The 13,882-nt window shown below is 44.6% G+C and overlaps 1 protein-coding gene across 9 annotated transcripts in view; it reads left to right on the forward strand.

The window, feature by feature from the left end:
- The window catches only part of phldb1b (pleckstrin homology-like domain, family B, member 1b), a 131,466-nt gene that overhangs the window by 95,441 nt on the left and 22,143 nt on the right, over positions 1-13,882 (forward strand). For 6 of the 9 annotated variants that reach the window (XM_030396997.1, XM_030396989.1, XM_030397004.1 and 3 more), the window contains 9 exons: positions 1,406-1,714; positions 4,881-5,027; positions 5,420-5,557; positions 7,606-7,734; positions 10,334-10,489; positions 10,903-11,013; positions 11,169-11,258; positions 12,556-12,690; positions 13,275-13,397. In XM_030396997.1, the coding sequence (XP_030252857.1) occupies positions 1,406-1,714; positions 4,881-5,027; positions 5,420-5,557; positions 7,606-7,734; positions 10,334-10,489; positions 10,903-11,013; positions 11,169-11,258; positions 12,556-12,690; positions 13,275-13,397 (1,338 nt within the window). The remainder of the gene's footprint in view (positions 1-1,405; positions 1,715-4,880; positions 5,028-5,419; positions 5,558-7,605; positions 7,735-10,333; positions 10,490-10,902; positions 11,014-11,168; positions 11,259-12,555; positions 12,691-13,274; positions 13,398-13,882) is intronic. The other 3 variants (XM_030397049.1, XM_030397025.1, XM_030397017.1) reach the window with 2 other exon arrangements.

A 13,882-nucleotide genomic window follows, 5' to 3' on the forward strand; every position in this document is an offset into this window, starting at 1 on the left:
AAGAGTCAGAGAGTTAGGAGGGAAGTTGCTAACCAGCCGAAACTTAATGTAAATACAACTGTAAAACATTACTTCGTCTGTGAACATTTGTGCCTCAGTCACATAGATTTTCATTGGTAATGGTGCTTGTTTATTACTACGAGACATAAAGTCGTTAACTCCCATGATCCCACACTACTCATGTCTAGCAGCAAAAATTGAATACTGTGCATTTCAAAACAATAAAACACTGTTGATCAGCATTAGCTGTTCTTATGCTAATGTGTCGAGTTTGCTAACTTGCTACACTTAGACACAGTTTATGTGGTTTGCTACAAGGCATATGACCGGACACAAACTTCTGCTTATGACCTCTGATGCAAATGTTGTTTTCATACCTTTTAAATAGTCCTGTTAGTCTGAGCATGGAGCACAGGAGCAGAACGACTACATCCAGGCCGAACACCAGTACTGTATATATCTTTAGACTCACAGTGCTGTGTGGCTGTGCAGCCTCAGAGACGCTGTGTCTGCAGCTGAAGCCTACAGCAGCAGACAGCAGCTGATGTTTGGAGTTCAGAGGTCACCGTGTTGGCCTGCTCTGCCAGGGACCTACATAGGTGGGCTGACCTTCATAGTGACAGCTGGACTACCAGTCACGGAGTCTGACTCCCATGAGGCACCCGGGGGGAGAAGGCAGTGTGTGCTGCTGTGTTGTTTCAGGGCTGAGAGACGTCATGGCAAACTTCATGTCTGCTCTTACTGAGGCTCTTAATATATCCTTCCCGCCAGATTGGTGTTATTGTAACCAGTGTTCATTTCAAGACTCTTGTAATTTCATTATTAATGTCATGTGCCTTTTGTCTTGTCATTTTGGCATCTGTTGCAGGACCCTACACATACACATTGCATGAATGTCTCTTTGTATTTACATAGAAGTTGATTGAAAGAATAGAGTCCCTTCTGTCATCAGCTCGGTTGGATTCGTGAGGATTCAGCTCAGTCAAATACGGATGTTTGGGAGATGACAGCTTTACTGTTTTCATTCTGGGCGAGACAGTTTGAGCTGGCCGTCTTCAGATTGTCATCTTCACACTGGACAGGAAATGAAATGGCAGGGACATGGTCCCTACCATGACTAGATGTAATCTGATGAAGGCTTACATTAATATTAATATATGAGGGTGTTTGTCTCTTTTATTAAAATTGGATACACCTAGTCAGCTATCTTTTTTTCAATTTTAGTTTGGGTTGCCAAGCAGCCAAACACAGGCTCAGATTTAAATTTCTTAATGTTTAAGTTGCTGACGGTGTGTTGTAGACTCATACTCTGTGGCTGCGTGTAAAATGTAAAAGAGAACAGACGGGGAAAAAGGAGCTCAGTCAAACTCTAATGTGATGTCCTTCTTTGCTTGATGTCCCACAGGAGAGACAGCGACTGGAGACCATCCTGAACCTCTGTGCTGAGTACAACAAAGGAGAGAGCACAGGCCTGGAGCCACTGGGCTCAGGGAGGACAGGTTTCCCCGGGGGCCTGACAGATGGCCTGGGCCGGAGACCGTCCATGGAAAATGTCCTAGGAGGGACACCGTCCTCTGCCACGCTCCGCCTGCTGCAGAGACAGAGGGAGAGCGACGAGGAGAACCTGAAGGAGGAGTGTAGTAGTACAGAAAGCACTCATCAGGAGGTGAGGACATCTCCTGCATCAGCACTGCACTGCAATGGAGACAGACAGGTCAGAGGGAGTGCTTATTTCCCAACAGCGACGCTCTCTGCATGCTGCTGTGGTACCAGCATGTGCAAATGTTGTGCTCGGCTTTGCTTCACCAGTGCTTCTTAAAGTGAGCTTCAGGGGTTTCCAATAGGATCCTTAAGAAATGACCGGGAGCTGTTCACTTGTCCTCAGTCATAGAAGCCAGTGCATCTGAATGTCAACGGTTGGTCATTAGCCGTTGAGGCCCTGCACATGCAGGTTTTCATTCTGAACACACCATGTGCTTCTTATACTACATGAGTGAAAGACCATCATTTTATTTTAGTACATTCCTTCTTATATCTAATCGCAGACCAAACTTAATGGATTGGATTTGTATGGCGCTTTTCAAGTCACCCAAAGCGCCTGACAGGGTTCCAGGTTTCATTCATTCACACTCAGTCATACTGGTGTAGGTAAACTACGATAGTAGCCACAGCTGCCCTGGGGCAGACTGACGGAAGCGTGGCTGCCATTCAGCGCCTACGGGCCCTCCGACCACCACCTCAAACATACAGCAGTCACACGAGGCAAGGTGGGTGAAGTGTCTTGCCCAAGGACACAACGACCATAATTGCAGTTGGCCGGGTGGGGATCGAACCGCCGACCCTCCGAACATAGGCCGACCCGCTCTACCACCTGAGCCACGGTCGCCCCCAACTTCTCAACATCAACACAGAAAAAGAAGTTCAGTCTCCTTTTTACAATCCATTCAGGGTCAATTCTAAATATTGTAGAACATTTTATTTTAAAGCAGGTCTACATGCAGCATAAATAGTGATGCTTGATTTACAGAGAAGTGCACACAGCCCATATTCAGACACTTGTGATGTCACCACCCATAGCCACGCCCCCAGCACGGTAGTAGTTCCAAAAACACTGGCAGTGTGGTGGGTGGAGCCTGCTCAGGCCTGTGAGAGCTGATCAATCAGAGCAGACTGGGCTTTCTAGGAGGGGGTCGAGATGATGAATAGAGGCGCTGCAGCAGGGGACAAACATTCACACATTCAAACATGTTCTGGTAGATATCCAAAATAAAAGTATGAACCTCAAAATGAGAACGGTACAGGACCTGCAAGCTGTTTTTACCACAGACTGCAGACATAATGTATGACACCATGAATCATGGGCCAAGTAAGTTCATTTGCTGCTGGAATCATAAAGTGTGTGTCTGCTCTCAAACACTCTTTTAAGTAAGGAAAAAATGTTAGTGACTCCTTACATTATCTGATTTCACTCATTTGTACACCTTTAGAGAGGGTACTATGTGATTTGAATGAAAACCTACAATCTTTGAGCTGGTTTAAACTCTTACACACATACTGACTCGTTACATGAAAGCAGGTGTTCTTTGGAGATCCTGTATGTGTGCTTGCTGATGAGCTGCTGTTATTGTTTGGAATATGTTTTTAAATGGATGCATGTGATGCGAATATCATGCTTGATATGTGATGTTGAGCTAATGTCCAACATATCAGTGACCCTGCATAACCAGTCAAAACACCAGCATCAGGCTGAAGGTGAAGGTGCACGCTGTACTAAACTGTCTGTTAGACTGAGGACATTAGCTGAAACATTGAGGTGCATGACTCAACAAATAACTCGACAGTGATGCTTTGTGGATGCTGGTTACAGTCTACAGTAGTTATTTCTTACATTTGGAAAGTGTGCAGAAGAACACATCAGCTCCACAGAGCTACAGTCAGCTGCTTTTTTTAAAACCCCATCTATTGTCTTCCTGTAGGAGGGCCGCAGGCTGACTTTTAAGGAATGACAATTGTGTTTTAACACTGGCTGCTGCATGTTTTTCATTCATCAATCACATCCTCCCTATGTATGTTTCTCCTCTCTCTCTGTCTCTGTGTTTGTTGTGACAAGTGAGGCTTTCTTAATAGCCCTTTTGAGATAGAAAAGGCGGCACATTTGCTCCAAGGTAAGGGCGGCAACGTGCCGGCCTGTCTTTCTAAAACGGAGGCGTAATATTCCTCCTTTTCCAAAAGCCGCCTCTGAGGTAGGCGTAAACATGTGACGTGATGTGAAGCTCCAAGTTGGGCTGTGAACAATGACAACGAATTTGACTTCAAAATAAGAGCTTTACATTGCACCCCATTGGAGTTTAGAACTGGGTTCTTAGCGGGGGGCTTTTAATTTGAAAGTAGTGACCGGTCTTAGCTTGCTGCTACATCAACAAGCTAACACAACCAAACAGCTACAGAGACCGAGGAGACGCTGCATCTCCTGGATCTCAGCGGCTGTCCAGTTGCTCATCTTAATGTCCGCGGATGAAATGATGGACTGACTGCTGTGATCAGCTGTTTCCTGGTTTTAAAACTCCCCGGCTGTGGGTCGCACAACAGTGCAGGTAATCGACACCTCGGCCCACCTCACGCAGAGGCCGGCACATTGACGCCTCGGTTTTAGATAGCAGGCAAGACGGAAATAAGTGTTCCCTCCGAGGCGGAAAATCGGCCGAACAAAACAGACCCCCAGTTTGCCGGCCTCTGTCTAAAACCGCGGACCGAGCCGCCAAAAGGACGGGCAAATTGGCGGCTTGCTGCTCTGTCTAAAAACGGCTAAAGCCAGCATTTTTCTGGATTCAAGCTGCTGAGAAACTGTGTTTATTAAGACAGGCTGCAGTCATTGGAACTTAAATTTAAATTTTTGTACCAAGAGAGTTTAGTCGTTGGTACATCAGGCTGATACAGTATGTCTGTCTCTCCCTCCATCCCTTGGCTTCAATTACAGGGTTTTCCCTAACATCATAAGGTTAGGGAACAGCACCCGAATTGGTCTGGTCATCATCTAATCCAAATTCATGTCAAATCAATGTGAAGAGCATCAGAGCTGACACATTTTCCCAGATCTAATGGTTGTAGTTGGCCTAGAGAGGGCTTGTTAGGAAGGTCTTATCACTGAGTTTTTTTTAGTGTTGTTTATTTATTATCTACTCAAGCTTTTTCAACTTTTGTACAAAGATATGATACTATTAATGGTACAAAGTGAAAATTGTGAAACAAAATTTTTTAAATTAGGATTTTATTGGAGGTGGTTGCCATAACGCCACGTGTGCTAACTCTTCCACCGACCTCAGGAAAACATTGAATTCCTCTCTTGAAAGCCTGACCTCCTCTGTTGTCCCTCCCTGCAGCACGAGGACTCGTCCAGTTCAGGCAGCACAGGTCGTCTGGAGCTGGGTTACCTGGAAGACGAGCGGGTTCGCGTCCTCGCTCGGGTCGATGAGCTCAAAACCCGGCTGATGGAGCTGGAGCAACAACTGCAAGAGTCCAAACAAGAGGTAGATTAGTGACAGTAGATGCTCATGGAATCATGTTTGTCAGTCTAAAGCTGCAACAACTAATAGATACATTGATTATAGATTAATCACCACCTACTTCAATTGATTATTATTGTTAGCATTATCAAATTGACATTTTTCACCATTTTCTGACTTTTTTAGACCAAAAGACTATTTGAATATTCTAGAAAATAATCAACAAGATTAACTGACAATGAAAATAATGTTATGTGGTAGAGACAAAGTGTCCACAGCAGCAGTAAAAGCTGAATGCAGTTGATGGTCACCTAAGCATTACTATTTGGTCCTGGTACTCTGAGGAGACCCGAGGCCCGTGTTAGTCTCGAAGCTCACCAGTGACTCTGTGTGACTTCGCTGGTCCACTCTTCCAGGCGGAGATGGAGCGTGCCTTGTTGCAGGGCGAGAGGCAGGCTGAGCTCGACCAGATCGAGGCCGAAACAGACATCATCACTCAGCTGCAGCACAAGCTGGACGAGCTGGAGAGCGCCATCCAGAGGGAGAAAGACAAGGTACGGAGAGCCGTGTGCTCACATTTGAAATGCTTTATTTGAATCCGTGGAGTGTACAGGATTCAAATATTTACTGAGGTTAAGAACATTCTTTGATACAGAGAAAAAACACACACATACACTCACTGCCTGCACGGTCTCCTGAACAGTCCGCTCTGGTCTGTCACATTCCTACTGATTTGTCACTGTTGGTGTCCTTACATGAGTCAGCATTTCTGTCTGTACCAGGCGTTCTTGACTTGTAGAATTAAATGTTTTGCAAAGACAACTGAAGCCGTATCCCAGGCTTCATAAAAGATTGGATTGAGTTCATTGGTTATTCTCTCTTGCATGTTTTGGCCTTAGTGGTTTGTTCTCTGGTCAACTCTCCTCTGTCCCTTCCTGAGCTGGACTCTGCTAACTAATGACATCCATTAACTCCTAATCCTCCTTCTGCCTCTTCAGCACTCACAGTTACTGTATCTCTGATCCACTTTGCTCGCCTCGTTCTTTACTGTCTGCATGACAGACCTGATGGGCCAGGAAACCTGCCCTCCAACAATTTGGGCTCTGTAGGGCACGGGTTACTACAGAGACTTGGTATAATGTGTTCTTTTAGTGGTCAGGGGGAACTACGAGCATGCTTTCTATAGTGGTTTTAGAGGCCTCTTTTCTTTTTACATACACCCGCCACATTTTAACTGTAGCATGAAAGAATTTTTGGTTTTGAAGGTCCCATACTCTCGACAGTGAGATTTTAAAATTATAAAGCAAGTCTATTTCCTCCATAAATACTGTGAATCTACTGTCAACCCTGTCTTCAAATGAGCCGTCAGGACTGTGTGAGGTTGTGATGTCACAACGATACGGACACTGCCCTCAGCCACGCCCCCAGCACTGCAGTGGTCTCCAGACTACCAGCAGAGATGATGTGGGCACTGCCTGCTCACACTCATGAGAGCTGACCAATCAGAGCAGACCAGCCTTATAGGAGCTGCAGCAAAGTTTTTTTTGCCACATGAAAGCAATTAAACATTTTCTAGCAAATGCTCAAAAGAGTATGAACCTGAAAATGAGCAGAGTAGGGGACCTTTAAATTCTTCTAAAAGTGTTTCTGTGTTTCCTCAGTGTCTCTGTGAGGGTTCCACAGGTTTCCCAACAAAATGTATATGTGTCTTTCATGATCGTTTGAGTCAGTAACTTTAGATCTGATGTCTCAGTGTCACCTTTCCTCCCACATTATAAGCCTGTCCAAGAACACGAGTTATCCTGTGTTGAAATCGGATCAACATGTGACATTGAAACCTGTGGTGTTAGTAGAAGATTCTTCTTGAACCTGTGCTTCTACTACTGACAATAAGACTTTCAGCATTATGGTATTAAAAGAATCAGCGCTGTCTCTTGAAGTGCTCAAAGCTTCACCTGAGCTTCCCCTCCACTCTGAGCTGTGCCTTGTACTTCAGAGTGTCAGTGCTGGTAGTCCTTAAAGACCTGTCAGCCTTTTCAGTTTTACACATCAAAATGAAAATGTTATAAGGTGACACACTAAAGCCCATAACAGCAGAGCAGTTATCGATTGACTCCTGAGCCTGAAACTAGAGCAGCTCCTCAGAGACATGAAGTTTATGTACTCTAACTTCAAGAACAACTGAGACAACTTTCAGACGAACATGAGTATTCTGGGGCCAATAAATGTCAAGTAAATTATGGGGCAATTTTCTCACAGGTTATTGAAGTTATATCTGTGGCAGGTGATGTTGCTTCAGTAGTAGCTGTTACTTCAATTTAAGTTAATTGAGTGGTTTTAGAAAGATGTCAGAGAAATTATGTCTCCTGGATATTTTAAGAGAGAAATCTGTCATCTCTGGATCCAACACTGCCGGCTGTAACGCAGCACCTACTTCCTGTAACCTGCCAAGCCTTTTAAATCTGTCTTGATGTGTCTGTTTCTAACACCTTACAGCTTTTTGATTTGCATGGCGTGGATTTTGAGCAGTGTGTTTCTCTCTCTGTCTCTCTCTCCCCTCGCCCATCCATTCTGTGTGTGGGTGTGTGTTGTGTCTTTCTAGGAGAGGGCTAATGTTGAGGCCGAGCGTCGGGCCCTGCAGAGCCTCCAGGAGGGCTACGCTGAGTTGAAGAACCAGCTTCATAACTGTCCCGAGTCCCTGCGGGAACAGTTGCAGGAACAGCTCAAAAGGGTGGGTCGACAGTGAAACAGAAGCACCGAGACCACCACCCCCCCCACACCCACCTATGGAATTCATTTTGTAGTAGCATTGCCCTTTTAAAATTCTGAGTTTGAATTTATTCTAAAAAACTACATCGTGCCTCTTTAATGTACATTTAAGTTTGTTATTTAAATGTCTTAGTCAGTTAATTAATAAATGATTGTTTTCCACACTTAACAGAACAAAGATACAAGTGATTCCTGTGAACTATGGCCTGTAAATAATTGAAATAACTTAAATAAGTTTATTTTATTATTATTATAATTAATTTAATTAGTTAAAATGGACCAGACAAGCGGGTCATCACACTGTGTGTATTGATACTAGGGCTGGGCAATATTACAAATAATATTGTTATATTTGATACGAGGTATATATCTCGATATTTTAAAATCTGCTCAAAACAAATACTGTAGGGATGATTGTAGTTACTTGGACAAAATATGAGCACAATGACATTTCTGATCAATAATCAGCAGTAATGTAGTTATCATGACTGACTGGGTAAAGACAAGTATAAGTAGAACAGTGTGGTGAGTCCAGACATCACTTTAGTGTAATAAACCTTTAAGACAACACTTATGTCACCGTATCATCATTTAACCATATCCAAAATGAAAACTCGGACATGTGAATAGACATAAAAGTGCTCTGTCTATATACAGTTTGCCAGACTGCCTGAACACTTTCAGCCCTTTTCCCCCCTCACACACACCGCTTCTGCATTTGCAGGGCGGTGTATGTGCCAGCACATAGCACATAGTGTTAGTGGCACCTTTAACCCTTAGGCAGGGGCCCACTGCATATGGTTTACGCACACAGACACACACACGCACACACACACACACACACACACACACACACACACACACACACACACACACACACACACACACACACACCACACACACACACAACACATGTACTCAGGGTATTTGTGAGGAGTGTTCTCAGTGCCCCTCATAGACGCTCTGCTGCCACATGCTGCAGGAATGTTGCCTCCTCCGCAGCACACCTACATGCTACTGAAACCTCAGGTCAACACAGGAGCACACAAATGGCTCCTGGACACTTCAGCTGCTACTGATGCACTTTGGTAAAATGATGTACGTCATGTGATTTGGTCGTGCTGCTCTGCATGTGTGAATCTGAACTGCATCTCTTCTGCGATCTGTCATGGCTCACATAATTTGTATAACTGCTCACTAATCAATTAACAGAGGCCCTGACTAGACCCATTATCTGTCTGCTCTCGCTCTCATCCTGTGACTTGTCTTATGTAATTATACATTGCTGACTGGTTTACCACTTAAATCAGTGGTGCCCCAACTTTTTCCTGCAATGGCCTACTCTGAAACGTCATGATGGGACACAGGCCCAAAGCAAATATCTATTGTTTTGTTTTGTAAAAATACAAAAAAGGTACTCGGATCCCAAGTTTCCTTAATCTACTGACTCCCTGTGCAAAGTGTCACTCTGCCCATAATGCTCAGATTATAAAACAATGTTAGACCTTGGTCTAATTATGTAGGCTAGATGTATTTGTCGACAGGGATGAATCAGACACTGCCATTATGTCCAATCTTAATGTAATTTGTTTGTCTTGCATTCAGAGAACACAACGTGGCTGTTTGAGATACTTCATTGCAGATTAACTTAAATTCATATCCAGTCCACAGAGCAGAAGTACACTTCAGATGTGAAGTAGAACCACATCTAAACATAGAACAAAAGTTGCTCCCAAGGTGTGTACGACTTTGAACACCTCAATGACACTTTGAGTTCTTTGTTCTCGCTTTGACCACTTGCACAAATGATTCATTTTCATCTCACAATGCGTGTCAGTGAATTGACATCGCAGGCCGACTGGTCGTTCACAAGTGCTACAAAGACTCTCAAGAGCCTTCAGACTCAAACACTCGCCTGTCCTCTGCTGACAGAAGTGCTGTGAAACTTCAACTTGTCAGCGACTACACAGTGACATACAGAGAGGACGGGCTGGCACCTGAGAGAAACCTGCAGTACACAGCAGTATACCGCATACATTTACATCACAGCCAGCATTGTTTATATTATCACTATTTTTCATGGAGATCTATTGACACACATACTTGGAATTAAGATTCTTGCCATGTAATATTTGTACTATAATTTCTGTAGTCAATATGTTAGATGTTTATTCTTTGGTAATTAAAGTGGCAAAGGGATGTGAAAGTGATGGAAGGAAGAATCCAAAGACAATAATAAAAAAAAGTCTTCCAAAGCAAAATATTTTAGGTAATATAAATGCCTTGCCTCCTGTGTATCACAGCACATTCACACCAGCCACTGTGCTGCAGTAGAAGCATGTTCTTCATGGCTGTCTGCTTGACTTAGCACCGTGTGGTCCAAAAAAGAGCTCCAGCCATGCCGGCCAAAGGTTTGCAGCTATTTCAAAGGTGTTTTCGCTCTGTGGCCAGCAACTACGCTAGACTGCCAATAGTGGATGGCTTCAAAATGAGTCATGTGGACAGTGTCTCTTGTGTTGTTGTGTTCATGAGCGCTGATGCTGTGTGTTGGCCTCCATCAGGATGGAGAGGTGCTGGAGGCAGGAACCAAAAAGTTTGAGGACCTGGAGTTTCAGCAACTGGAGAGAGAGAGCAGCCTGGAGGAAGAGAGAGAGACCATGAGCCAGCAGCTGCTCCAGGAAAGAGCAGAGTACCACAACAGTGTGGCCAAGAGGAAGGTGAGGAAACACCACACAGACTGTCGGCCATCTGCAGAAGAACAATATGCACATTATGGTTTGAAAAATATGTGTTCAGTTTTGGGTAGAGCTCACTCAGTAGTGTACACTCACGCAGCAGCAGCCGAGCACACCTCAACCATCTGGAGACAGTTTGCTTATTTTCTAACTGCAGAGGCAACATCACTGTAGGAATTCTATATTTCTTTGCAACAGTTATTTGATTTACACCAACAAAATGCCTCCAACGACATCTGGTGTTACCGCACAGAGGTTTTAAGCCATTTTTATCACATATTCATTTTGCACTGCCACATCCTTCCACTCTGCTATTTACAAAGTTATACAACACATGCTGTGCTATTTTCAAAGTGGATATTAAAGATGAGTTCCTTCTGTGTCATCTCATTCAGGAGAAGGTATCTGCTCTGGAGAACCAGGCCAACCAGCTCGGCCTGCAGGCGACTCAGGAGTGTGAGCGGCTGGCCAAAGACAGGACCCTCACTCTGCAAATGCTCCAAAAGGTAACTCGTTCAGAGTCACGCTGTGAGAGCACCAACGCTGGGATTTTGCTCAGAGAAAGAAGAGCTCCAAATGCAGAGTTCTGCAACTGAACACTTTCCAATAATCTTGATAACTATTTAAGCTTAACAAACTAACATGTGTCTTTGTGTTCCAGGAGAAAGAGAGGCTGTCGGCCCTGGAGAAGAGATACCACAGCTTGACGGGGGGGAAGAGCTTCCCCAAGTCCTCCTCGGCAATGAGAGAGGTGAGAGAAGTATACTGAACACACACACGTAAACACTCGGTGCTCCTGGCCTGTCGACAGAAGGTAGCTTTGATGACTCACGGCTGATTCCTTTAACGGGCAGTGATGTGTTGGTGTGAAAACATGGTGATAATCTAACTGTTCACCACAGCTGGTGTAATCAGACTAATCCAAAGATTGATGGTGGTTATGTGTTTATAATGTCTACTTTTTGATTATCAGTGTGTCGAGCAAACTAACCCTGTAATGGTCACTACCTAACTACTACAACTACTCCTAGCAGCTGTAAGAGAGGGACAGCAACAGACAAACTCATGTTTCACACATTCACTATAAAGGTCTCATATTGTAGAAATTGAGTTTCCATTTCTGTTTTGATTTTGAATAGTGTGGGTATTAAAATGGCTCAGGTAGATAACCAAGTCTTCAGAAACTTCAGGACGTCTATAAGGTTGTGATGACTACACAGTCACTGCCCCCAGCAGGGTTGTCATTGCAAAAACATTGGTAAAGAGCTGATGCCAAATCATTGGGGGGGCAGTACATGTTTGGGCCTGTGAGAGCTGACCAATCAGAGCAGACTGGGCTATTCAGGAGGGGGAGGCTTAAGGAGACAGGTACTAAAATGGAGTGTTCAGACAGAGGGTGAATAGAGGTGCTGCAACAACGGACCAAAGTAAAGAGGGGGAAGCATACCACCAGAGTAACTGCTGTCTGCATTCTCTTCATACATCCATTACGAAAAGATCAGGATGAAGAGTTTATCCTGTGGGTAATGGGGGCGGGACTTGATAAGCTTTGGCTTCTCCCGCTTTTCCCTTTCGGCCATGTGTGTTGTATTATTTGAACAATGATGAAATGTGATGCTTATGAATTGACATGCCCGAAACAAACAACATAAATAAATTACTGTAGCTTCCATTGGCTGGTTGGCTCAGTTAGCTCTGCAGCTAGCCAGACTACCTGGGGAGTGTTGGTGTTTACAATACCAGCACAGGAGAAGGAGGTCTTCAGCCCCAGTGCTGAAATTGTATGAGGGTGCTATCGCCTCTTGAGATATGACGAGGTGGGCCGAGGCTAGCTGGTTAGCGTGCTAACATCAAAAAAACACAAAACATACCTAACGTCAATCCTGTTATTTCCTCACACTGCTGATTATTGTAGTTATTGTGAGTTAATAAACCTGAAAATGAAAATAATATGGGACCTCTGACTTTATTTGTCCTGGAGAGATCTTGTATCTGGTATATGTGTCCTGTAGCCATTAAATGCTCTCATTCCTGACCTGTTAAAACAGGAAGCGCTCCATATCAGCGAAGCTGACCTGTTGTTTGAGGATGTCCACTCCTCCCAGCATTCCCTCTGTCAAGCCTCTTCTTCCTACTTACATCCCTCCCCTCCCTGTCAGTTGTTCCCCAGCAGCCCTACGGAGGTAACCAGACTAATGATCCCTGCATGAAGCCTGCTGCTTCCCTCTGCTGTCTGTAAAACTCACCCAGACGTGTTCTGTCAGTGTCCTGGTCACTCTCCCGCTCCCGTGGCTTACTGTGCCTGGCCAAGTGTCTTTTTTCCAATACAACATAGTTTACAAGAACTATGTTTAAAGAAGAACCAGCTCAGGTTTTTTCTGTTCTGAGCCCAGAGATGTAGTGGAAGACTCACTGAACCCAGGAGTGTATAATGATCAATTCTGGTGGTGATTATCTTCTTATTTGCCACTACATCACTGGTACCCACACCAGCCCCTGTGTGTGATGTCCTGTGTGTGAGCCAGCTGTGATGCTAAAGATGCACTTTCTGTCGCTCGGTGTGCTCCTGTTTGTCTGTCGTGCACCTTTTAGCTGTATTAACTGCACTAAAACTGGTTAAATATGGGCCTGTTTTTTGTTCTCAGCACATGATCTCTATCAGTGCACTGTGTGTTTGTGTGCTGTACATAAGCAGTACGGTACAGTGTTGTCCTCAGTGCTTCTCATGCTGTCTGACCCTTGTTGGCTGCTGGCTGTTGGTGCTCAGGAGTACATGAAGCTGTCGGATGTCTTTAAGATGTATGGCAGCAGCGGCCGCCATCAAAGCAGCACGTCCGCCTCTCACGGCCGCTCGTTTGCCATAGATGCTGCATTAGCTGGCGCCTGTGAGGTACCATCACTTCTGTCTGTCTCTCTCCTGATTCGTTACTGTCTTGACTCTGACTTTGTGCTCTCTGTCTGTCTCTCCCTGTCTCTCTCTCTGTCTGTCTCTCTCTCTGTCTGTCTGTCTCTCTGTCTGTCTCCCTCCTTCCATTTTCATGTCATGTTGCTCCCTCTGCTGGTTTGCTGTGAATCAAACTGACTGTACTGTTGGCTTTGCTCTGTGTGGTGGAGGCAGCTCCTCTCCCTCTGTAGCTGCACTCACGCTCTGTGACTGACTGTGTCATGTCTGCAGTACAGAGGCTTTCATTAGGGTTGGACTGATGAATGTAGGCTCTGCATTAATTCCTGCAGCTAGTAAAGTGTAGTCAATTCTGCAACACTATTGTTGTGTAACATGTGGTGCAGGGTGTGATTAGATTTTTTTTATCAGTGTCAGTGCAATAAATTAGTTCCAATACAGTTACCTCAAAAGGTATGTATTGAAGGTACTTC

This window comes from Sparus aurata, chromosome 2 (assembly GCF_900880675.1).
Source record: "Sparus aurata chromosome 2, fSpaAur1.1, whole genome shotgun sequence".
Lineage (NCBI taxonomy): Eukaryota > Metazoa > Chordata > Actinopteri > Spariformes > Sparidae > Sparus > Sparus aurata.